General features: G+C 39.0%; 1 protein-coding gene across 2 annotated transcripts in view; it reads left to right on the plus strand.

The window, feature by feature from the left end:
* The window catches only part of IQGAP2 (IQ motif containing GTPase activating protein 2), a 131,466-nt gene that overhangs the window by 68,208 nt on the left and 36,865 nt on the right, over window positions 1–26,393 (plus strand). The window contains exons 3-15 of one of the 2 annotated variants that reach the window (XM_035100066.2): window positions 5,188–5,344; window positions 6,167–6,244; window positions 7,839–7,915; window positions 13,716–13,783; window positions 14,115–14,228; window positions 17,409–17,587; window positions 18,664–18,751; window positions 19,208–19,371; window positions 19,721–19,808; window positions 23,089–23,252; window positions 24,527–24,687; window positions 24,981–25,105; window positions 25,977–26,140. In XM_035100066.2, the coding sequence (XP_034955957.2) occupies window positions 5,188–5,344; window positions 6,167–6,244; window positions 7,839–7,915; window positions 13,716–13,783; window positions 14,115–14,228; window positions 17,409–17,587; window positions 18,664–18,751; window positions 19,208–19,371; window positions 19,721–19,808; window positions 23,089–23,252; window positions 24,527–24,687; window positions 24,981–25,105; window positions 25,977–26,140 (1,627 nt within the window). The remainder of the gene's footprint in view (window positions 1–5,187; window positions 5,345–6,166; window positions 6,245–7,838; window positions 7,916–13,715; window positions 13,784–14,114; window positions 14,229–17,408; window positions 17,588–18,663; window positions 18,752–19,207; window positions 19,372–19,720; window positions 19,809–23,088; window positions 23,253–24,526; window positions 24,688–24,980; window positions 25,106–25,976; window positions 26,141–26,393) is intronic. The other variant, XM_035100065.2, reaches the window with a different exon arrangement.

A 26,393-nucleotide genomic window follows, 5' to 3' on the forward strand; every position in this document is an offset into this window, starting at 1 on the left:
TAATATTTAGTTAATTAAGAACATGTCAATAAATTAAAGAATAAATGCAGAACAGCAGATGAAATAGCAGGTGGCAAAGCCTAGCAAGGAAAGAGTATTCCAGGCAGAAATGTTAATGTTTTCCATTTTCCATTTGAATACCAGTTAAGAGGGGATTTAACAACCTCTGTGGCACCACCACAGATAAGACCCTATCTCTTATATGCCCACTGGAACATAGAACATGCCCTCCACTGAGGACCTGAGTGACCAGGTTCAATCATGTGAGAGGTGACAAATTTTTAGATAATCTGGCTCCAATTTTAGTTAGTTTGGTTACTAAACTAAAGCCTAAGACTGCGATCCTAACCCCACTTATCTGAGAGTTGGCCCCATTGAATTCAATAGTACAGTACGTACTTGTGAGCAAACATGGTTCTGATTGCACTGTAAATTGGATTGTGTGAACTATATGACAGTGGATCATAATATTCACATTATGAGAATGATGTGATTGCGCTTCAGTGATATTCAGGGCTAGGTTTCTGCATTTTTGCTCGAAGTGGCGAACACGCTGATACTATTTGGCGTGCATGACTAACTACAGCCTTGGAGCTGCAGAAGGGGGTGGGGATTTTCTTGGCAATTGTGCGGTGAGCCCCTGCTCCTGGGGACCAATATTGGGAGAAAGAGTGTAAAAGTGAACTCTGATTATTAAGACTGAGCTGAAAGGGAGCATGTTGGTTATCATGAATACAATTTGCATATGTGGAATAGCATTAAAGTGTGTGCCAATTCATAATGCATTGCCCTCACTTTGATTAGGCTTCATTTGCCCTAAGTATAGCCCAGGCATAGGCAAACTCGGCCCTCCAGATGTTTTGGGACTACAACTCCCAACATCCCTGACCACTGGTCCTGTTAGCTAGGGATGATGGGAGTTGTAGTCCCAAAACATCTGGCGGGCCGAGTTTGCCTATGCCTGTTATAGCCAAATCCAGCTAAATTGCTTTCTGGAAAATCCCGTATCTGGCTTGAAATCACTCTACAAAACAATGGCAGCAGACAGGTTTTTTGTCAGGGGTGGTAAGGAGGTGTGGAATAATGTTTTCCCCGCAACCACTTCTTTCTAACAGAAAATTGAAATGAGCAAACATTTTCCTCCTTTCTATCTCCTCCCCCCCCCCGTCTGCTCCCTGCAGTAAATTAGGCTGTAATTGACAGTTTATACAGCAATTTATGCAGATTGTAATTGCTCTTGGGGATTAATATTGGCTTCCTGGTTCCAGAGCGCCACCTTCTACTTTGAGGCTTTAGACAGCTCTAGAGATAATTGGTTCATCTTGGATTCTCATGTGGCTAACTGCTAAATCTCTTCCAAAGCCGATTTCTTGTTTTGGGGTTTAGCTAGATATTGGTGGTTTCAGATTTCCTGCTTCATGGCTGTTGCATTTCCTTTGGCACTCAGACTCAGATTTCTTGTTTTGCATTGGTGTGGTCACTGGAGAATTTGAATGAGCCAGAGAATTTGGGGCTGACATTTTTAATAGGACTTCTCTTACTTTCCCTTTAGGATCTGAAGCACAAACAGAGAACTGCTCAAGTATTGTGGGTTAAGTGACCCTGAGTAACTTGCAAGCTTCAGTTAAACGCTTCATCACATTAGCTTTCCTTTTGAAAAGGTGTGTACAGCCTTGGTGGATGCAGAGTTTAGTTTGGGACAAGGGTGTGAAATGTGGTCTTATATTGTGGACCATTTCATGATCAAGATAGTTATAACAAAGAGTCATGCAACTCTTTAAAGACTAACAACTTTATTATGGCATAAGGCACCACGTAGTACAGTATTTATTAATCTTTAGGTTACCATACAACTTTTAGTCGGTTGCACCAAAACCAACAAATGTGGCTACAACTCTGGAAAAATAAATTTATGTTCTAACTTGTTGAAAATAATGACTCAAGAATATTAAAATCTCATCAATTATCATGGCTACAAATAAGTCTCATGTTCTCTAAAGTAAAGGTGTCTGTGCAAACATTTTGCTGGGAATAATGGCTTACTTGCTTGTTTTCAAGTAGAAACTGGGGCTCCCAACTTCATCTAAATGAATTTATTCATTATACATATTTAAGATAGATTGTGGTCTCTGTGTACATGAAGATAATGCTTATTAGGAATTTGAGGACTCCAAAGTTGATCAAGCAGCCACTTGGAAACAGGTCATGTGAAGTACAGGAAAACAACACTTGTCATCTGAACCTACTTTTGTAATGGGATTAGCTGCAAAGCTATTACAGACAAATAGAGATAGGGGATCTGTTTAGCATTCTGCAGATATTATGCATATGCTCATGTTGCAGATGCAGTAGTTGTAGAAATGTTGGCATTTGTGACTTGACTTAGAGGCAAAATATAGAACCAGGCATCTGACAAGAGTGTATTGCTATCACTTGGTAATCAATGTGCAATGCATCCATTTTAAACAAATGAGCCATAGTGCCAGCTGAAAAAATTCTGACAATGCTGACTATTAGAGCAGTAAATCTATTCACATGATGGTAGATGCTTTCTGAATAAAACTGATGCACATCTTCACTTTAATAACTGCATTTAGCTCTTGTCAAGAATGCTGCAACCAAATGAACTTAATAAAAACTAGTGAAGAATTTGCACAACCCCTTAGCAAGGTTGTGTGAGAAGCTCCCATCTTTAACATGGGAAGGGTTCAAGCATTGGGGACAGACTTTCAGGGAACCACAATTTTACAGTGGTTTGCTAGACTTGACTTGTCATTTTTAAATTTTACATCTGTTTATCATTATATACTTATTTACTATTACTGAAGTGGGCTAAATAGCTTGATGCCAGCTAAGGTATTAGTCTAGAATAGGCATCCCCAAACTGTGGCCCTCCAGATGTTTTGGCCTACTACTCCCATGATCCCTGGCTAACAGGACCAGTGGTCAGGGATGATGGGAATTGTAGTCCAAAACATCTGGAGGGCCGAAGTTTTGGGGTGCCTGGTCTAGAATGTGGTGGTGGGGTGACAGGCGCTAGTTTCCCCTACTAAAATTGAAAAAGTGGTGTTCAGTTTCTGCTTCTCCTTGTCTGCGTGTGTGCACATAAAGAATTGCATCCCATCTTATTTGGCCTAAATGTGTGTTTGGCTTTTGATAGGGACTAGGAGCATTTAACATACTTGAGCCATGCAGTAGATATGAAACAGAAGTGCTGGGCAGTTTTGCATCACTTGCAGTCCACCCCACAGCACTGTGAACCTTATAGGTAAAACTGATGTTTCTAAAGCAACCGTTTGTTCTGATAGAGGAACCCATCTCTTTTTTTTGCAAGCAAGCAGTAAAAACAATTTTATCTTCCAAAATGGTCTGACTCCCCCCCCCCTTCTCAGTCCTTCCTAATACTCTAGTGCAGGGGTAGGCAACCTAAGGCCTGTGGGCCGGATGCGGCCCAATCGCCTTCTTTATCCGCCCCGTGGACGGTCTGGGAATCAGTTTGTTTTACATGAGTAGAATGTGTCTTTTTATTTAAAATGCATCTCTGCGTTATTTGTGGGGCATAGGAATTCGTTCGTATTTCCCCCCCAAAATACAGTCTGGCCCAGCACATGGTCTGAGGGACGGTGGACCGGCCCACGGCTGAAAAAGGTTGCTGGCCCCTGCTCTAGTGTGTGGCACAAGGCTAAATGTTGAATTAAGAGATGTTGAAGTGTCAGAATAATTAAAAGATACAGTATTTAGAGTGTTTATTAGAGGGTGGTCAACCAGCATCCTCCATTATAAGTTCTGCCAAATTATGGGTATGATGTCATAAATGAAGAGCTGTGTTGCTGATATTTATAGTAGATACAATTCTAAGAGCTGATGACAGTCATGTTTGAATGGCTGTGATTAAGTTTGTAGCACACAAAGTCCTGCTCCATCTGCTTTCTTTACAGCTGTGTATAAAAAAAAATTAAAACTGTTCCGCAGAAAGAAAAATTCATTTTCACAGGTGTCGGGACATATTTAATCCCTCCCTGTTCCTCTTCTGCAAGATAAATTGTCATGTCTATTGTGTATGTATTTTTCCATATTAATGAAATGTTATGACTTAAACACTGTGGAATATATCCATTCATTAAGCATAAACATTGTGGGCTGAACTGGCAAAGAGTAACCATTGCAATAGCTTTTGTGCTAGCATAATAGACTTTTATATTTGTAGGTGTTGATATATCCTAACATCTCATCCAGCGCTGTTTCTGGCGGAAATTGTCTAAGATGATTAATTGTTTTGTAGTTTCCTGAGTAGTTTTCTGGAGAGTATATGCCTTCATGAAACAATTTTCATGTACTGTACTATGCAGCGTCCAGGAGTAAGTTTAAATGTTTCCCTGTTCTACCATACCCTGATTTGCATAAAACTTTACTGGAGGAGTTCAGAAGAACTTGAAAGTTTGCCAAATGTTGCAACTTTTTGGATGGTCCTCATTGACCAGCTGTGGAATTTGGAGTTTTTTTCTTATAGACCTACATGGCTATGCTAGTGGGGTTTTTTTTAATAGAATAAGTTTACTTGGTATTCATGATATGCTGATATGATAAACATTTATTTCACCCTTGTAAGGAATGAACTGTAACTAAAAAGATGCTGCTTACAAAGGGTTAAAATAAAATAAATAAAATTCACCCTCCGTTAGTTGCATCTTGGCTAAACATTGGGGTTACAATACTTGTGGTTTAGTGTTGTGTTGAGTCGCATCGTGAATATAACATAAAAGGTAAAGGTAAAGGGACCCCTGACCATTAGGTCCAGTCGTGTCCGACTCTGAGGTTGCGGCGTTCATCTCGCGTTATTGGCCAAGTGAGCCGGTGTATAGCTTCCAGTCTCATGTGGTAAGCATGGAAAACCTGCTTCTGGCGAACCAGAGATGCACACGGAAACGCTGTTTACCTCCCCGCTGTAGCGGTACCTATTTATCTACCTGTACTTTGACGTGCTTTCAAACTGCTAGGTTGACAGGAGCTGGGACTGAGCAATGGGAGCTCACCCCATCGTGGGGATTCGAACCGCCGACCTTCTGATCGGCAAGCCCTAGGCTCTGTGGTTTAACCCACAGCACCACCCGCGTCCCTGAATATAACATATTTACCATATTAAAGCTACTGGTTAAAACTGGAATGTTTTATATTGCACATTTGCAGGTGGATGGAAGTCTGTCTTAATGAAGAGCTGCCACCAACTACTGAACTGGAAGAAGGATTACGGAATGGTGTTTACCTTGCCAAATTGGCAAAGTTTTTTGCACCTAAGCTAGTTTCTGACAAGAAGATCTATGATGTGGAACAAGCACGTTATAAGGTAAAGGGCATACCGTACTTACGATATGCTTACTTCTTGTAGTAGTTCAGCAGTTGCTTTGTCTGTCACTGTTTCCTCAGAATTATAGTGTAACAGCATGACCCCTCAAAACAGCATCAGATATGAAGGGGCCCTAAGGAAGGTGCCCTCCACCAACACTCTGGTTCCTCCCCCCCACCCCCTATGTAGAGGGGGGTGAGCAGCTGCCATCTTCATTCCCCCAGAATGCCTTTGGGCCCTGATTTTCCCCAGGCTTTGTGCAGAAATAGTGGCAGAAGTACCAGACAAGGCTGCAGCAACTTCTCTTCACAACACTGACCTGAGCACCACTGACCCTAAATTGATCTAGGCAAATCTATGTGTTAAAAAAACAACCCAACATTCTGAACTATTATATATATTTGTAGAATATTAGGCTTTTACCTTGTGTACACAAATTGAAAAAGAGAAAAATGGGGGCATGCCAGCCAGAAATAAGCTTTCCATTCTATACTGATCTTTCAACAAATAATATAGAGTCAGAAATTCTGTTTTGATTAATGCTACAACCCTCAAACAATTTTGAACAATGCTCTTGATTTCATGTTCTACAGCATTACTCTAGAGAGTAAGTAGATTAAATATTTGTAGCTCATGCTGTCCTATAACAACTTTCTTTTTTATAATTTTTTATAATTATTTTTATTAAATATTTTCTTGTCTTTTTAGTGATTTTGACAGTGTTTCAAATTTTATGTGCAGGGAAGACTTGGACTAGATGTCATTTGTAGAGTAATAGAAATAATAGATTAATCCTTTCTCTTCTCTTTCTCTTTTCATTAGAAATCAGGTCTTCATTTCCGACACACAGATAATACTGTGCAATGGTTAAGGGCAATGGAGTCCATCGGCCTGCCTAAAGTAAGCATTTGAACCTTGCCTGTATGTTATGCCCAAATTTTTTTTAGTGTTTGCTAAAATAAAGGCATATGCCTGGAGCAGATCAATTCATGTAGAGTGAAACTAAAGTTGGCACTTTGGGAATTATTAACTTGTAGAAAAACTGGGGCGGGGGGACATCTAAGTGAAGGAGGTGGAATTCTTGTGCTCCCCCTCTTTTGCCAAGGCAGCTGGTATAATGCAGAACATGAACAGGCTCGCTTACATTCCAGCTGGCTTCAGTAGGTGCTGTTGGGTCAAACAGCTCATATGAGCTTAGGAGACCTGGCATTAGGGATGGGAACAATGGATAAAGCCAGAGTCTCTAAAGAGGGAATTAACAGCACTTCCCAGTTCAAGTTTATCAACACAAGCTTAGCAGGCAAGCTCTGGGGACTTGTGATTTCATAATTTGTGTTTATAGCACATCTACAAAGCTTGATTCTCCACTTCCTTTCAAATCCATTGTCGCCCCCCCTTTTTTTGAGGGGGGGACTCTGTGAAGTATTTTTTCAGACCTCAGAGGCTCCTGACTTAGGCAACCTGAATGCACAGTACTGTCAAAAGCTAGCATTATTGCTTCATATCTCTGCCCCACCCCTGTGTGGCCCACACAGGATACTTTGTTTGACATTAAGAAACATACTGATGTAAGGTGTGCTTTTTCTTCTAATGTTTCTGCAAGGTTTTGGAATGGCAGTAGTGCTCATTTAGTCTTGCATCTGGGGGCAAATTGAGAGCCTGTAATGAAATGAATGTTACACAAGTCTTACACAAGTCTTAGAATATCAGAACTGGTAGGTCATATAGCAGAGCACCCAGAATGATGCATGAATAGCTAACAGGTGCTTTTCAGGCTGCTTTTTCATAATTTCAAAGAAGAAATCCTTAAGGAGCCGGACCCATTTCTGCATTTTTGAATTTTTTATTATTGATGCTGAACTGGACCTTAGTAGATTCAGGCTTGTCAGGGCTAGAGTTAGATGCAAGAACCAGAGTCAATGAAGTTAACTCTTTATTCAAGGCATACAAGTCAGAAACACTTCCCAGTAGGTCTTGCCCCTATAGAGCAGTTGCGAGGACTGAGGATCCTTGCCATCCATGCCTTCTAAGGCTCCTTTTCCGGATGTTTCCCAAGCAGTCTCAAATTGTGTCTCCCCATCTCTGTTCTGTTGTCCGTGTTTACCCTGTGCGTTCTTAGAGACTGGGGGAAGGGGAGCTTGTCACAGCAGGAGAGGGAGATTCCCTGGATACTTCAGCAGCTTCTTGACCTCCCTCCTCTCAGAGTCTGAACAGCTCCCTGTCACAGGTTCCCCCTGCTCACTAAACCCTGTTGTCCCTTCAGTATTCAGCACCTCCTCCCAATCTTCCCCCTCTGACCTCTCCTCAGTGTCCTACCACCAATCCCCAGGCTCCGAGCCTTCAACTTCTGGGATTTCCTATGGGGGTTCCCCGGCTAGTGCTTCCCACTACTCCTCATCATTCATCTGTGTCAGGGACTGGCTGAATGTAAAATATGTTGTTATTGAAATAACTCTTAATGTTTTGGGGGTGGGTGGGTCTTTTTTCTCTTTAGATCTTCTATCCAGAAACCACAGATGTCTATGATAGGAAGAACATACCTCGAATGATATATTGCATCCATGCACTAAGGTAAGCCAGATTTATGCTAACAGTTTGTCTTAAGTTCTACATTTTTAAAATGCTTGCTATCTTTTTAGAAGTTTGCAGTGAAACCTTACTGGGTTTACAATGTTGAGAGTTTTACATGTTTTGAAGGCAACATAGACATGGAAAAGTGATGGCATATTCCATAAGAGAAGTAAAACTTGTGAGAATCTCTGAAATGTATGTACACAACCTTCTGTCATTAAAGAATGTGTGAAATACAATTTACCCCTCTTGAATTAGAAAAATAGAAATAGCATTTGAAAAGATAAAAGGATTATCACTCTGAGCGTATGTCTAACCTTTTTCTATTAAAAAAACAAGAGAGAGAGAGAGACTCTTCACCTTGGACACTGTTTGCAGTCTTTTCTACTTATTCTTCATTGTTCTGTTTTAATTTTAATATCACTGTGCATTTACTGTCATTTCAATAAGGCTCCAAAGTCCACATACAACTAGTTACCTTAGACATTCAGGATACGGAAGCAGAAAAATGCCTCATTCCTGTTTCTGTAGATATACTTTCACTTAGAAGAGAGCTTTGCAAATACCACGTGCAGTAGTTCTATTTAGGTTGGGGGACATGTTCACTGCAGCATTAATGTCTGAGTAACAAGCTCAGGGTGACAAACTTATTGAACTGTTCTACATCACATTGTGTTTTCTGAATGTGGAAATAGATTGGTAGATCTGTTCTGCTAATGCATGCATCATTCCTTTTCTTACCTGCACACAACAGCATTCTGTGCAGATTTCCTTGAATGCATGGCAGAGCAATGGATCCTGTAAGGCAGCCGTGGGGAAACTCCGGCCCACAGGCCTAACCAGCCGCCCCCCAACCCCAGGTCTCCCCATTTGGCCTGCAAGGCTGTCTTGGACCTATCTCATAGGATGTCAAGTGTAGGACAGGTAAAAGACACAGCAGAGCTAAAAAGCTTTATTTCTGCAAACTCATCTGATTAGAAGTGCTTCCAAAGCACTATGTCTTTGCCCATGTGGTTTGATTTCAAAGACAAATTGGTCACCTGACATCATTGTCATGTCGGGTGACAGGTGAGGAGCCCCACCCACCTGCCTGCCTGCCTGTAGGGGGACGGAGGAGTTAAGATTCTGGCCTGCTAACCGGATCCACTTCTCCATCCCTGATCTGAGAGTATTGTCTTTAGGCATAATACCTAATCTGTGCGCTTAACATTACGCAGAATAGGGTTGTTCAGTCAGGGTGTCTCAACAGAAAATCACTTTGCTGCTTTTATAAGGCTATTAATGGCTATGGGCCATGACGGCTATGGTCTGTCTCCATGGTCAGAGGCAGTAATGCTTCTGAATACCAGTTGCTGGAAACTGCAAGAGGGGGGAGTGCACTCTTGTCCTGCTTTCAGCTTTCCCACAGGCCTCTGGGAGGGCACTGTGAGAACAGAATGCTTGACTAGATGGGCCATTGGCCTGATCCTTCAATGCTCTTATCTTCTTGTGTTAGTAAGTATCTCTGTGTGATAATTATTTTCAGACCACAAATATTGGAAAGCAAGTGGTGTCCAGCCTTTAGAAACTCAAAAACCTAATTGTAACTTTTTCTAATTTTCTCCAGTAATGCCTCTAGCAGCCCCTTCTCAAGCAGAATGTTAATCTTCATATTTTCACTCTTGGCTTGCTATATTATGGAAGCCTCCCCATTATTATTTTTTTACAATTTCAGAATTATAAAGGTGGCTTGGGGGTACATTATTTTAATGACCTGATTTAAAAGAGAAAAGTAAATAGCGAACCTATTTTCTTGAATAGCATTGGAAATTCAATTTTGGATGAACTCTAAAAATGTTTTCTAGTTTTTGTTCATTGTCTTGCTTACTCATGTAAGCCATTTGCTCCACACAATAAACAAATGAAGGACCTTTTTTATAATGCCAAACGAGTATTATATATATACAAGCTGTGAGGGTGATACTGTTGTTGTTAGTTTAAATTCGAGTTTGAAACTGTTTCCTGAAGTGGTCACACATGGGACTCTTAACGTTAAGTAGCTTATGAAGGAATGGTTTGCTGAGTTCCATTCCAGTGATGTCACAATTGTTCAGATGTTCTGCTGAATACTGAACAGAGCAAAGCTTTCAGATGTTTATATCTGCTGGAGTACTGAAGATGGCTTAATCAATGGTTTGACTGCTACAATAAACATGTGCACAGAGCCTTTCACATTCAGCAGTGCATATCCCATATATTATATATATTTTAACGCTATTGTGCAGTATTATGGCCTTTTGGTTTTAACTTCGCCTTGTTTAGGATGCAATCTGAGCCATCAAGTGCAGCAGAAAATGTGGTTTAGCTTTATGATACTACCCTAATACTTGGAAGAAAGAAGTTTAAATATCAAAGGCACCCAGTCCCAGGTACACGTGGTTAGGTTCAGTTTGTTTAACGTGCAGTTTATGCAGTTGTGTAGGTAGCTGAATGTCAGTTGAATGAATGGACTTTCTCCTCAGGGAGATGATTGTATTTTGAAATGATGTGAAAACTCTTCAGTGTTGTCTCTTGTTGCTTGTTGCACATGTGAAGTGTCACTTGCTGTTACACTTACAAGGAGATGAATACGCAAACGTGAACAGGGCCCCAGTTTCTTCCAGACCTGGTTTCCTTGCCAACAGCAGAAATACTGGACAATATCTTGATGCTATTCAAGCAGACTTCCACTTGTACAACAGGACTTCTCACTGCAGTTGTCTGCACCCCCCCCCCAACCTCTGGAGCAGATGGGGAGGGCATTTGGTGAACTGCAGGCCCATTCCACTTGTGAGAAGTCCATCCCACTACAGACACACAGCACTGGATATCCCCCATTGTATTATTGCATATAATAATAATAATAATAATAATAATAATAATAATAATAATAATAATCTTTTGTTTATATCCCGCCCTCCCCGGCTGAAGTTGTGCTCAGGGCGGCTAACATCAGATATATAAACATTAGTATAAAATCAAACAATAATTAGATTACCTCATAAAAACAGGTCAAAATCAAATTAAAGTCTAATTAGATGGCTTTCCGCAGGGTTGGGGTTGGGAACAGTAAGTGCTCATCGCTTCATATGTGAATTCCTGTAGCATTATGCTACTGTCCCACAGTGAATAAGAGAGCGACTTGCATTCAGATTTGAACATCTGATGTTACTATTTAATTATAATGTCATATACTGTAATGTGGAACTTAACAGGAAGCTCCTATCTTGACTGCCACAATGCTCTGGTCTCAGAGTCAGATTTGGGGCTTTAAAATTTCAGTGGCATTTTGTGCAATGCCAAGATTTGTCCCTCCACCTCTCACCTTCCGTTGTTTGGCGTTGTTGCACTGGCCCTTGTGGCTCCCTCTCAGCTCAGTAACCAGTCCAGGCAAACTGGTTGCATTTCTCTAAATCTGCCTCTTGCTGGTCAATGAAAATATTTAGAAGATGTTGTATTTAACTTTTCTGGCTTCTGTTGATAGCTTGTTTGTCTGTGGATTTTAAGTACTATAATGTAGAACACTTTTCATAATCAGAATTGAGTTGTTTGCTGAAAGCATACCGTATTTATTAGAGTCTAATATGCACCTTTTTTGCCAAATTATGCTGCAAAAAATGGGTGTGCATTACATTCGATGGCACATTAGACTCAAGTAAATACAATATTTTAGTCTTCCTTTCACCTGTATACCCTGTGCACTGTACACTGAAATATATTTTCCCTTAAAATCCAAATGCCTTCTAATAGTTCTTTGTTCCATTTTCTTGACTTGTAATTAGATTTAATGTGAATTCTTATTTCTATGGCTTCACAGTTAATATTTGTTTTTTAAGCAGTTTGATTTTGACCATACCAATTCTGGGTGTGTGCTTAAAATTCTCAGCTCAGGTGCAGGTGTTTAAAAAATGCTTGTTAGCACAACATCAAATACAGCAATCCATGTTAATAACTCCTCATATTAAACACCGAGGAAAGGAGCGTGTTCAGTACAGTTCATTGGTTTAGTCATTATAACCTCAAAGCATTTGTAGTAATATTAAGATGAACACATTACTGGCAATCTTAAAACAAAATTCTATTGCCATCTAGTGGTAAACAGTATTCTCACAAATGATCTCTGGGCAGTGGAGAATATGCCACTCCATGGAAATTGTAGTTCTCATGCCAAGGTATCATAATTGGTGTATTAGTGACTACTTGTGTCAATGAAACATTGCATTAGTGCCAACTTGAAAACAGTTTGTAGGCTTCTTCTTAATCCTAGGAAGTTTAAATGGAGTTTTTCACAGAACTCTTGGAACAGCATCTAATAAAGGGAAATAGTTATTGAAGGCCTAATACTGCTTTTAAAAATATATAAAACAAGTAGGGTAAGATGGGGATTTGTTGTCAGAAGAAGGCAGTGAAACTTAAGAAACTTGCCTATACCACTAGCTACTAATTCTTTAGGTCTGATATCAGTTCTATGAACTCTCACCCTTGGAAAAAAACTTTATTATTGTAACATATTTTCAAGCCATTTGTTAAAATGTCAACTTTTACAAACTTCTAGCATTTCCCCCTGTTGCCTCTCTGACATCTAGCACCTAAAGTCTAAACCAAGTTCGGTGTGTGAGACTATATTAGCTCACAGTCTTTTAATTCTTGCCTTCTCTTTGCTGAATCATGCTAGCCCAAGTTTTGAAATGTTAAGCTTCCCCAAGTGGAATCTCACCATTCTTTTTAGATCTAAACAGTGCCCAGACCACTGATTATTCTGTGTAAATAGGTTTGAGCTCCTTTGACTATGACTTCTAATAACAACTTTGATTAGTCCCTTGTGTAATCTTAATAAATTCCCCAAATCCTTAACAGTTGTTAATTTCACATGGCAGGAAGACATGAATAAAGATGTGAATTTGTTCAGCTGTTGGCCAGATGGTTTCACTATACACATTTTGGAATGGTATTAATACAGACATTTCAAACAACGCTGAAACAAAAATAGGGGTTCTGGGATTGTCTTTGTGTATTTTTTTTTTTACTTCCTTTCAGATACATTAAGAACATTTGAGTATTTAATGATAAGTAAGTTGATTTTAAAGGTGGAAATATGTAAGGACCCTTTCTTATTTAAAAACAAAACATATATTTAAGTTCTTGGGGAAAACCAAAATGTGTTTCTTTGATTACTAACCTAGTGTTTTATTCAGTATTTGCTTGAGGATGGGAATCCCAAAGTTGGCAGAAGTGTTACTTAAAATACTGTTTTCAGAAGAAAACAGGTTACATTTATTACAAAGGAGAATAGTCATGCTTGTCGTAACAGAAGCAACAGAGAGTCCTGTGGCATGTTATCGACCAACAAATACATCGTGGAATGGACTTTTGTAGGCTGAATGTACTTCATCAGATCCTAATAGTAATAATAATGCTCATAATAATATTTCTAAAATTGAACCGCTTTGAGTTCTTTTCTTACAACCAATCAGTATATAAATTTTATGAAATAAATTAGGGTTGCCATATTTCAAGAAGTAAAAATCCAGAGCTTTGTTGTTGAGGTTTTTTTTTGGGGGGGGGAATCAACCTCAAAGTTGTGATACTCAAACACACACTTTCTGGTTCTGTTGTCAAAAACCCGGACATTTTGCTGATTTTTTTCAAAATTCTGTCCTGGATGCTAATTTAGCCGTTTGGATCCTGGACATGTCCAGGAAATTCCAGACATGTGTCAACCCTAAATAAATAAATAAATGTCTTGTGATATAACACATAATTTCCCTTTTTTCTTTTGCAGCCTTTACCTGTTTAAACTAGGAGTTGCTCCACAGATCCAAGATTTGCTGGGGAAAGTAGACTTTACAGGTACTTTAATCTTTGAAAATATTTTATTGTATTGAAACCCCATGCTCTACTCCCCCAGCATTCTCCATGTTTTTATGCAGAAGTGGGTGTAGAGTAGCTATGTGAAAAATGTGCTTCTACTTTATTAAAAGATGCTGGTTAACAAATCCTTCTATTTATTTTTCCCCAGCCTGTGATTTTTCTCAGGCAGGAGGAAAAGGCCAAGCAGAATTGGAAGCATGTTACAGCCCCCAACCTACCCCAAGCATTATTATTGTGTATGTTTTATCATCTAAGAAATCCTAATTAGGTTTGCTGATGCCTTCTCCCATTTTTCTCCCTTCGTAATTAGAGGAAGAAATCAATAACATGCGGAAGGAATTGGAGAAATATGGTATACAGATGCCGTCATTTCATAAAATTGGAGGTATCCTGGCGAGTGAGCTTTCGGTGGATGAAGCTGCGTGTAAGTGAGCCCTAATCAAAGTGTTATGTAAGAACATGCTGACATATAATCTCAGATATGGTAACATGTTTTAAAGTTGCTTTAACTTCAGGTATCATTTGGAAACTAATTAGATAAAGGAAAGAAATCTTTTTTAAAAAAATCTAAGGTATTTTAAAATCAATTCCTCTGCCTTGAACTTTAAAGAAATAATACAGTATTGAGTACACAGACGTCTTTCATGTAGTGAAAGCATTGTCTAGTTTGTTCCTGTTGGTAGCAGGGGATGGAAAGGTTTTTAACCTTGATCTCCTCTGTCCTGATCTGAATCAAGGTGGGGTGGTGAATGGTTTCCTCCTCCACTCCCCACACAAATTAAGGCTCTCTGATTTGGATCAAGAGAATTGCAGGAGGTAAGGGGGACTAGATGAATCCCAAGCCGGAATTAAGATTGCCGGAAGAAATATCAACAACCTCAGGTATGCAGATGACACAACCTTGATGGCAGAAAGTGAGGAGGAATTAAAGAACCTTTTAATGAGGGTGAAAGAGGAGAGCGCAAAATATGGTCTGAAGCTCAACATCAAAAAAACCAAGATTATGGCCACTGGTCCCATCACCTCCTGGCAAATAGAAGGGGAAGAAATGGAGGCAGTGAGAGATTTTACTTTCCTGGGCTCCTTGATCACTGCAGATGGTTACAGCAGTCACAAAATTAAAAGACGCCTGCTTCTTGGGAGAAAAGCAATGACAAACCTAGACAGCATCTTAAAAAGCAGAGACATCACCTTGCCTACAAAGGTCCGTATAGTTAAAGCTATGGTTTTCCCAGTAGTGATGTATGGAAGTGAGAGTTGGACCATAAAGAAGGCTGATCGCCGAAGAATTGATGCTTTTGAATTGTGGTGCTGGAGGAGACTCTTGAGAGTCCCATGGACTGCAAGAAGATCAAACCTATCAATTCTGAAGGAAATGAGCCCTGAGTGCTCACTGGAAGGACAGATCGTGAAGCTGAGGCTCCAATACTTTGGCCACATCATGAGAAGAGAAGACTCCCTGGAAAAGACCCTGATGTTGGGAAAGATTGAGGGCACAAGGAGAAGGGGACGACAGAGGACGAGATGGTTGGACAGTGTTCTCGAAGCTACCAACATGAGTCTGACCAAACTGCGGGAGGCGGTGCAAGACAGGAGTGCCTGGCGTGCTATGGTCCATGGGGTCACGAAGAGTCGGACACGACTAAACGACTAAACAACAACAACAAGGGGTTAAAACACACACACACCGGGGGGTAGGATTTAGGAGCATAATCCAGTTCACTGGGCCCCACACTGTCAGTTTGTGATTAAAAACAAACAAACTATCCATGTAAGAGTTTAGATATATAGCAAATACATATGGCCCCTTCTGCAAGTCCAATGGCCAGCTAAAATCCCTTCTAGGAATCAATATTTGTAAACACGAGGCATTTATGGACAGCTCGTCTGAATTGGTGATTGGCCCGCTACAGCTTCAAATGGCCATCTTGACTTCATAATGCTTTTATAATGCTGAAAATAACTTTTATGCCCTCTAAAATAAGTTCTGAGAAAATGAACCAATATGAAATGAGCAGCACAAAGATGGCACACAAAAAGCTACCACACTGTTTAGAACATAGAATAGTGTGGTAGCTTTTTGTGTGCCGTCTTTGTGTGCCGTCTTTGTGCTGCTTATTTCATATCGCTCTAAAATAAGTTAGCACAACAATTTTATTTTACAAGTTTGTATTTTTAAAATCTATGTTAGTCTCTAAGTGTGGTGTGGGGAACCAGTATCTCACTAGATGTTGGACCTACCTTCCATCAGCCCAAACCAGCATGGCCCAGTGGCCAAAGGTAATGGCAGTTGTAGCTCAACTTCATCTGAAGGGCTACAAGTTTCCATCCCTGCACTAGACAGACATGTATGAATCTGTTCTGGTGTTGGATTGGTGTGTATTTCCACTAACATAATCTTTAGATCTTCAGCTGTAGTTAGGTGGCTAACTGTGGCTACAGATGTCGCTGGGATACAACTCTCATCATCCCTGACCAGTTGCCTATGCTGCCTAGATCTTATGGAAGCTGAAAAACAGCATCTGGAGAACTGTACCTTTGCTTTGACTATTTAGTAGATTCCTGTACACTGAGATGGCAGTCCTGTATATAATTAGGATTGTAGTTTGGCCAGAATCCAAAGTAGACTTAAGCTGTGTGTACATGTTATCATTCAGTGCAGTGTTTGAAGCTGTGTGCAGATGACGTTAGCCATTACCCATATCTGTCCTGTAGTATCTTGAGAAATACTGCTGTTTTATTTGTTTTCCCTCAAACCAGCTTCCAGCTGTTTTGAAAACGTCACATTTAAAGTGAGGTGTGTACATTGCGACAGTCTTTGTGTGTGCATTTGCAGGTGACAGCTTCAAGAATAGGAATTGGGGAGGTGGTTTCAGGTATGGGGAAACCAAACAGGTAATGTGCAGAGGTGAAAAGACCCCCCTGCACTCTTTCTGGTGTGAGCAGCAACATGCAAATGCAAGTTGAAACACAGTGGGGATGGGGGGCAGGGAACAACTTCGCTGTGTTTTAAGCCGCTAATGTGTACCTAGCCTTAGTTGAAGGTATGCTAAATTGAAATTAAGGATGTTGCCAATAAAAGGGCACTGGGTTTTACAGTGCTTTACTTTCTGCTCACTGGCTGTCTTGTAGAAAGCTGTACCATGTATATTTGTAGTTGTACGTAGGTGTGTAAAAAAAGTGATAATGACAATGCTTTAAAAAAAACATTTAATGATGATTCATTCTAATTGCCCGGGGTCACCGATGTGACTCCCTTGGACGCTACAGTTTTCTATGGGTCCATGCCCCAAATAATTTTATTTATTTATTTATTTATTTTTAGGGGGGGTTATTTGGGGTTATTTGGCAGAAGCTATCTGGTTTGCTAGCTCTTTTGGGGGGTGTTGTACCTTTGGTGTTTTGCCTGCAAGGGATCTTCTCAGTATCACCAGTTTTCCTCTGATGAAATGGATATTTTGTGATGCCATGTCAAGTTATTAGATTTCCAGATGTGCCCTTGGCTTAAAAGCATTGGAGATTCCTAAAGATTAGGCAAACAAATTTAATTTTAATTCTGGCAATTATTTCCTATATTTAAATACTGGACTCTTATTCTTTTCAGTGCATGCTGCAGTAATTGCAATTAATGAAGCTATTGAGAAAGGAGTAGCAGATCAAACTATCAAAACACTGAAAAATCCCAATGCTATGTTAGTTAACGTGGACGATAATCTTGCCCATGCGTATCAGAAGGAACTATCAGAAGCTAAAAAGAGAAAAGAAGAGAATGCAAGACTGAAGGTACTCTAATGGAATACTCTAATACTCTTTTAAAACTGGATATGAATTCAATTTCAGTTAATTTTATTTACATAAAATAGCATGGTGTGTTATTAAGCACCAATACTCCATAAATCAAACCAAATTGCACACATTGGCAGATACCTTGAAGTTACTCATAGCTATGTAATAATGAGTTGTGTATGTTCCATCTGCTCATGATAATCCAGGAAATACAATATTTATTTGGAACCTTCATGACTGACAGAACAGCATTTTAGAATACGTGTCAAAATGTTCTGGTTCCCAAAACCAATATATAAGCCACTTAGAATGCAGAGTTTTATTATACTTGTCTCAATGGAATGTGAGCTACTACTGAACAGTTAAAATACCCATATGCATTTATATGATAGTACTAAAACTCCAGGCTTGTAAAACCTTGCAGTGACAAATTGGCTTGTTGCTAGCAAAGCATTTGTTCCTGCAGTGCTCCTCTTAAATTCATGCCATCTTGTGACAATAATGCCACCGAAATTCCTAAGAAATGAAGGTCAATAAACATTGAGAATGCAAGAGGAGGAATGGTTGAGCGACCTTTTGAGGTCATATCCAGGTCATTAGGAAGTAATTAGACATGGATGACTTTGGAATAAAATTCCTGGTTCTGGCAAGGGAGCTGGACTCATGTTTCTCCTCCTTCAGTTTAGTTGAGCATCTAGAGCCTGGAATTTTAAAAAGAAACAGTTGTGCCAGGTTTGGGCTGATGCATTCTTCCTCCTTAGGTCGCATTCTGAGTGACTACTGTTTATAAACAATTGGTGGGTAAGCATACTAAAGCTTGTAAATTGTTAGAAAGTAAAGGCATACTCATTTTTCTCATGTTGGTGCAATTGCTATATTTTAAAGAGGGATTTCTAATTTAGCTGCTTTTGCACAGTTTCATTTTGTATCAATAACGGCCCTTACAAGTCCCCCCACCCACACTGAAATTTGCTTTCCGTAGTGAAATTTCTGTGTGTTTACACAAACACCACCCACCTTGAAAACAGGAGTGGACATTGTCCTTTGTTCAGTAACGGTATTGTTGCTTTCAGAATGGCTCGATTTTGGAGGAGGAAAGAGATGTTTATGAAGAGTTGCTGACACAAGCTGAGATACAGGGAAACATCAATAAGGTCAACAGTGAGTAATCTTCCCAGAGTCCCAAAACTTTAAGAGTTGTGTATTTGGCTTTAATTCCAGTGGGAAATATCAGAATATTTAATTTTATTTCTCATATATTAGTGTATCTGCAGTAATATGCAATTCTCTGGAACGCGGCTTTCTATTGTATTACAAACTTGAGTGAGGATTCTCTTCCTTGGCCTTTGCATTCTTAATAACAGCAGACTTGATAATTGATGCATAACTTCTTTTATCTGCTTTTCTCTCTCTTCTGCTAGCTGCAAAATACTGTAAATTTTGACCCCCTCTTACAAGCTGCATTTTAGCCCTGGGTCCTTAGAATTAAGAAAGTTTTCGTTCTGATGTGTCCAGCACACTGATGTGTGTTTCATTGGAAAATGGTGTGAGAGAGGGCTTTGAGAATGAAACTCGTTCAAAGTTTTCTGCTGTCTGTAAGCATTGTTTTCCTTTCAGTTCACGTGGCTTTAACCCAAGTGAACAAGGCTATTGACAGGCAAGATGAAGGGGCACTGATGGCAGGCTTGACGAACTCTGCACTGAGCCTGCTTGAAGTTCTGCCACAAAATTCCTCATGGTATCTAGCACAGTTAATTGACTCTAAAGAGCAGAAGATGCAGGTAACTGAATGTAACACCTAAGTGTGACACCTAAGTTTGCCTTAAACGCTTTAATTTTAAAATACGATTTCAACATTACCTGTGGCTCTCTTATTAATAGCAAAGAGAAGCTTGCAACACACACACACACACACACACACACACACACACACACAGGCAATGCACCATGTACTTTTTCAGCTATAACATAAAAAATATTCAATACTATTCAAGCACTTGGAGGAGATAAAACTTCCCATTCCATAGAAAACTACACACAGCAGTTCAAAATGAGTCATAGTACAGATTACTCATTTTTCTTTTGATTTAGAAATATATAATGAAAATCTTTTTTTCCCATATACGTTAGATAGCGGGGGTTCCAATTATGTTGGACAAAAGTGAGATACAGAACGAAGTTAGTGTTGCCAATGAGGAAGCAGACTTTCGTAAATTTAGTGAGTAAATTGTTCTTAATTTTCTCTTGTATCTTCACCACATGGTAAACCATAAGGCTGGACAACTACGGCAATTACTAGAATCATTGTTTCTTCAAGTTTATTTTGTCACTTTTTTGGAGGTGTTAGCATTCCTGAGTCATTAATATTCTCTTCTAAGATGGCATTCTTACTCTTGTCACAGTTATTCAGTCAATGTATTAAGTACACTGTCTGGTCTTCCGAATTGAATTTGCTTATGCCTGGCTCACATATTTTGTATGCACAAACAAGAATTTTAAAACCTCACACACTCACAATTTGTACTTAAGTTAAGGGGGTTCTAAATTTGCAGGTGCATTTCTATCTGTTGCTTTTCTTGTATTCCTGAAGTTTTAGAATTCTCCTTCATCTTTGGGAGTATTAAGCTTGAAATTCACTTTCATCTCATGCTTTCTGTGGCTTAAGTCTTCTTTTTGCTCTGTACCATTTCATTTTAATTCAACAGACTAACCGTCCTTTGCTTGCTGTGCATTCACAGAAAATGGAACAGGGCATTTTTTATTTCAGTTGGGATATGTTTGGGATTTCTTCCAACTTGGGCAATTTTTAAAAGTGTATTGCTTCACTATGTGGAGTACTTGCATTCTTCATAAAGTGTTTATTCAAAAGGTAATTAATTATTCTATTAATTGAATACAGGGGATAATTCCAGATAATCTAGCCGGGCACATGATTTATTCTAGTGTCTTGTTGTCCATTTTGATAAGGGAGTCTTGACCTCTATCATCCTCCAGTGTTAACTATGGGACCCGGTCTGAGCCTTGTAAAATCAAAAAGATATTGTGTATGTGAGCAGAGTCTTTATACCATTTTAGGTTAGTTATCACTATACCCCCTTCTTTCTTGAGATAGCCAATGCCTCTTTTTTGCATGAATACAGTTTAGTAGATTATTAACATGAAAGAGATGGGTGTGCTTTGAATAAGTAAAACTCTGAATAAGTAAAGAAGGCACAGTAATATCACCATACTTGTTATAGAAACTCTTCCCAACTATAAGAATGTTAGTTTTGACCGATTCTTGAGCTTAGTTGTTAAATCTTTTATCAAGGTAGTAAAGTTCAATTATTCTAGTTTAGATAGATTCTTCGGTATATTCACTTCCAGGTATTTACAACAGAGTCCCAGGCCGGTCATTTTGTGCCAGTGCAGCTGCAGGTTTGGCAAGGTATACATACACAACAGCTCAGATTTGGCGAAGTTAACAGTGAACCCAGATATCTTGCCAATAGATAATTATTGCCCCAAATAATTCAAAACCTTTTACACAACCCTTTAAGGAACCATAAGACTGAAAAACCAGTAGGAGAACACTTCAATCTCCCAGGACATTCTATACAAGATCTCAAAGCAGCTGTTTTATTACAGAGAAATTTCAGGAACAGACTGGAAAGGGAAGTTGCTGAATTGGAAATCATTACCAAGCTTAAAACCATGGAAGCACCTGGGATGAATAGAGATATCGGATTCTTATCTCATTATGCATGATCAAGCTTTCTTTAGCACCTCAGCCCAGGACTAATTGCAGCCATCAGCAGCCATTAACACCCATCTACAGGTTTACCACTCCCATCAGCCCATCTCCCATTCCCACCCACCCCCACCACCCTCTATATATATATATATATATATATATATATATATATATATATATATATATATATATAGGGTCTGACACTTCTGTTTCTAGTGTATCTGAAGAAGTGTGCATGCACACGAAAGCTCATACCAAAATATAAACTTAGTTGGTCTTTAAGGTGCTACTGAAGGAATTTTTTTATTTTACAACCCTTTAAAAATGCCTGATAAAATAAAAATGCTGTAACCTGGTGCTGAAAAGCATGCCCTGTTGGCATCAACTGTACTTTGTTGGGAACGCACCACTGAAAAGGCCCTGAAAAGTTATGCATATGTCATGTACTTCATTGCAGTATTCGACTTACTGCTGTCCATTAGACTTAAGGGCAGGAGCCCTGTTCCAGCCCATCCTTGTGTGCATGAGAAAGCCTGTACACAAGTATAGCCTCAGCCTCTAGATGATAAAATTGCTTTCCATTTTCTTTCAACAACAGGCATGTGTACATAGGTGCATCTGAACCGTTTTGTAGTATCAGGGATTTCTAGTCTGGACTTAATACCTGGCAAAATCATAATAAGATTTTCTTTTCTTTCATTTGAAAGAAAGGTGTAAAGAAATATGTCTGGGTTCAGTGTGGCCACTTCTCCCCTTGCTTTGTAATCATATCTGCCCATTCACTCAAACTGCTGTGCTTTTACCAGTCACTGTAATCTTTTAAAAAATTAACCCCCCCAAAAGAATAAGACAGTCTTCTTGTATGCGTGCACAGCAGCCAGGGTTCTAATAGCTACTTATTGGAAGACATCCAAAATACCAACAAAAGAAGAGTGGATAAACAAGCTTAGTGAGTATTTATTAATGGCCAAGCTAACAGTAGCCTTGAGAAATCAACCGAAACAAAAATTAAGAAGCGAATGGGAAAGTTATGATGAATATATAAACAAATATTTTTTAAAAGAGGGCATGCTCACATGCTTAGAATAAAAAGATATGAAGGGATATAAAAACAAAGAGTGGAGATATAAGATAAGAGTGATAGAGGAATACAGGAAAGACAGAATGCATGCAGAGAAAATATATAAGTGATGGATTATATTTAGAAAATTGAAGCCGAAGTGAAAATAGAAGTCGGGTAAATAAAGGAGGGAAGCTTGTGGGGGGGGGGTAGGTGTTGGGGGGTGATTGGTATTTGGTGAAACTCTGTATTTTTTATTTTTTTTATTTTTTGCTTGTTTGTTTGTTTGTTTGCTTTTATCGTTATTATTATTATTTATGGATATTACGGATTATTCTTTATGTTCATTGGTTTACAGATTATTTGTTTATTGTTTATGTATAAAGATTGATGCTCAATAAAAAAATAAAAAAAAATTAACCCCCCCAAGAAAGCAAAAGTAATTCAAACAAGGCATGTAAATTAAATATGAAGCATAAAATAAACATTTGCACTATTCTGAGCACACTTTCTTTGCAGGTTTTTTTTTCCTCCTCAGTAACTTGACATTTCTACTTGTGGTCTGGAGTTAAGTTCCCCTTGAGTTGCAAAACTGGTCTGAGCAGACTTTCTTGGACAATGGTATCACTAGGAATATAAGGTACACGGTATTAAACAAAGCAGATGTGTGGGGACTTCTGATGTCGTTTTTCCTCTTACCCCTAGAACTTATAGCAGTTGACAGTATCAATGCTGCAATTCGTAACTGTGACCCCAGTAAGACAATTGCTGCTCTAATGAAACCTGAGGCTCAGTTGTGTGATGTTTACCCATCTGCTGCTAATGTCTATCAGACTGAACTCTTCAATCTTCAGCAACAGAATGCTGCGGTAAGATGGAATTAGTTGATTGCCTATTTTAATATCTTAATAGGAAAGGGGAAGTAGAAGAGGGGGAAGAATGGAAGGAGAGAATAGCAAAAGGAAAGAAGAAAAAGAAAGCAGTAGTGCATGGAAAATAATAATAATAATAATAATAATAATAATAATAATAATAATAATAATATTTATACGCCGCCCATCTGGCTGGGTTTCCCCAGCCACTCTGGGCAGCTTCCAACAGAAAAATGAAATAAAATGTCTGATAAAGCATTGGTTTTCCTTAGTAAAATTCTCCCACGACTTATATATAAAAGTTTAAAAATCATCTTTATTTAAATTTCATAAAATATGACAACATAAAATCATAAAATCACAATGTTTGTATAGGTCTTGTTATACAATATATGCTTGTTTCCAATAAGAAAAAGAAAAGAAGGTTACCTTCCAAGTCATTTCACATCGCTTACCTTATAAATTCATTTTAAATTTGCGTTGCTTTCATTTGTTATATATGTCTTTGATTTATCTTTTTTACTTTCCAATTTTTGTTTTCCTCATGACTATCTAATTTAAACAGATCATCAGCTCCGTTTTTATACCATTTTTTTAAAAAATATTCTTCTACAAACCCCCATTCCAATTTGGATTTCTGTTTAGAGGTATTTCTAATTGCTGCCGTCATTCTCTCTAGATTCATAAATTCAACCATTTTTAATTGCCATTCTTGAATTGTGGGTAGATCGTTCTTCCTCCATTTCTGAGCAATCAGTAGTCTTGCTGCTACACACGCATATAAGAATATGTTTTTCCTATTATCAGGTATATTGTCTGGTATGATGCTCAGTAAAAGGTACTCTGGCTTTTCCCCAAAAGTCACCCTCAACATTTTTTTCATTTCTTCATAGATTTCACCCCACAATTTATAAATTTTTCCGCAGCTCCACCAACAATGAAAGTAATTTCCTCCTTTTTCACCACATTTCCAACAATTGTCTAAGTCATTTCTATATATTTTGGCTAATTTATTCGGGGTCAGGTGCCATCTGTAAACGAGTTTCAAGATGTTTTCTTTTATATTCGTACTAGCCATAACATTTACGGCTAATGTGACTGAGTTATAATGAGGTCATGTGTTAGTTAACAATCCTTCCTTCAACAGTTACTTAAGAGTTGACCTTTCTAACCTTTCGGAAATTTTAAAAAACTGAATTTAAGCTATAGGTCCTTTTTAACTTGTTGCTAGCTGCTTTATTTCTCTGCTGATCAGAATATATTCTTTTCAGAAATACTTGGCTCATGATGAACTATCTATTGCTGTTGAAATGCTATCAGCAGTGGTGCTGCTAAACCAGGCTTTGGAAAGCAAGGACGTAGCGGCAGCAAAGACTCATCTCAGCAACCCATGTGTTGGCTTTAATAACCTGGAAGAAGAGAACTTGCAGCGGTAAAAGCTTCTATTCTAGACAGGGCTGCTTTCATATTACTGAATGCTTACTGGGTAGGAAATTACAGGAATGCTAGCTGATTGCAGACTGCTGCATGTATGTGTGAGGAGATGTGCATGTTCTGTGTGCTTCCATCTGTTGATAGGTATGTAAAACTATGTATTCAGCTAGAGTAGTCTTCTTTTAACTATAGTAAAGTATATATATATATAGCATTAGGCCCAGAACAACTCTTACAATGCATAAAATTTTAATTGCATATTGTGATAAGATTTTAATTCCCTTCCTACAGTTATGCTGATACCTTGATGTCTATTAAATTAGAAGCATCATCTCAAGGACAAGAATATTTAAGCTGGAATGATATTCAGAATGCTATTGATATGGTTAATTCACAAATTCAAGAGGAAAATGACAGTAAGTGTTTTGTTGTTCCCTCTAGGTTTGGTCTACAAATTTAACCCAGTGCAGTTTAGTAGTGGTTATCTATAAATCATCTCTTTCTTGAATGACATTCATTCATTCATTCATTCATTCATTCCACCATTTCAAAACAATTCTGGGTTGCTGAGAGATGCCTACGGTAACTTTCAGCACAGTTGATCAACAAAGAGTTGCATGTTAGAGATGTTACAGTTTAAGGCTTTCAAAGTAACCCACATTAACTACTGAAATCATAAACATCTATCACCACCCCTCTTCCCAAGCCTTTTGGATAGCTGCAGTCTGCAAGGAGCAGACAGTTTGCATGAGATTAGAGACAAGCACGACTTTCATATACCCCAAAAGAAATTGTACCAGACTAGGAGCACTTCCAATGGGATTTAATAGGTCTCTTTCTCTTAATCAACAACAGCCTATACTTTGCCTTTACAAAGGCCTTGAACATCTATGCTGACCAGTGGCAATATGAACTACAGTGGTATCCAATGTCTCTGTGCAGCCTCAGTGTGCCTTGTCTGTTACCAAGGCCATTACCAAGTTGCAGAAGTCAGATGGTTAATGGAATGCTCTGTGAATGTATGGAGAAACAGGGGGATCTAACTGGCTTTCCTCAATGTAGGCTACCCACCTGGCTACCCACCTCTACTCCTATACTGCTACCCAGTAGCATAGGAAAAGCTGCTTCGGCATGCTCAGCTAGTTGCCAGTTGCTTTTTTCAACAGGTTGTTCTGAAACATAAGGGTTTTCAGAAAATCATGTTAAAAGCCAAATCCTGTTGTATGATCTTAGCTGTTGCATTTTTTGTGTGCACACTTTGTACACTTTTCATTTGTTCTTGTGTAGGGATTGTAGCAATTGGACACATTAATGAAGCAATTGATCAGGGTGATCCTACGAAAACAGTAGAAGCACTGCTACTCCCTACGGCAAAACTTCATGGTGTGAAAGAAGCAAATGCACAGCATTACCAGGATGTTCTGAAGAACGCAAAAACACTCAAATGCCAGGTAGTTTTTACCCCCAAAGTCTTTCATATTTTGCAAATGCCAAAGCTTCCTGTAATTCCAATTGTACACGTGCCCAGTGGCAGAGAGAGCTCAAGGAGCACCCAAACTGTAAATCGGTTCACTCATAGGGTGTGGAACCCTATTCAAAATACAGCCCCAACTAATGACACCTCCATTTTGGATGGACTGAGCCTCAGTTTGTTGGTCTTCATCCACTTGTTTTGCATTACCTGAATAAGTTTTGGGCCTCAGT

This window comes from Zootoca vivipara, chromosome 11 (assembly GCF_963506605.1).
Source record: "Zootoca vivipara chromosome 11, rZooViv1.1, whole genome shotgun sequence".
Lineage (NCBI taxonomy): Eukaryota > Metazoa > Chordata > Lepidosauria > Squamata > Lacertidae > Zootoca > Zootoca vivipara.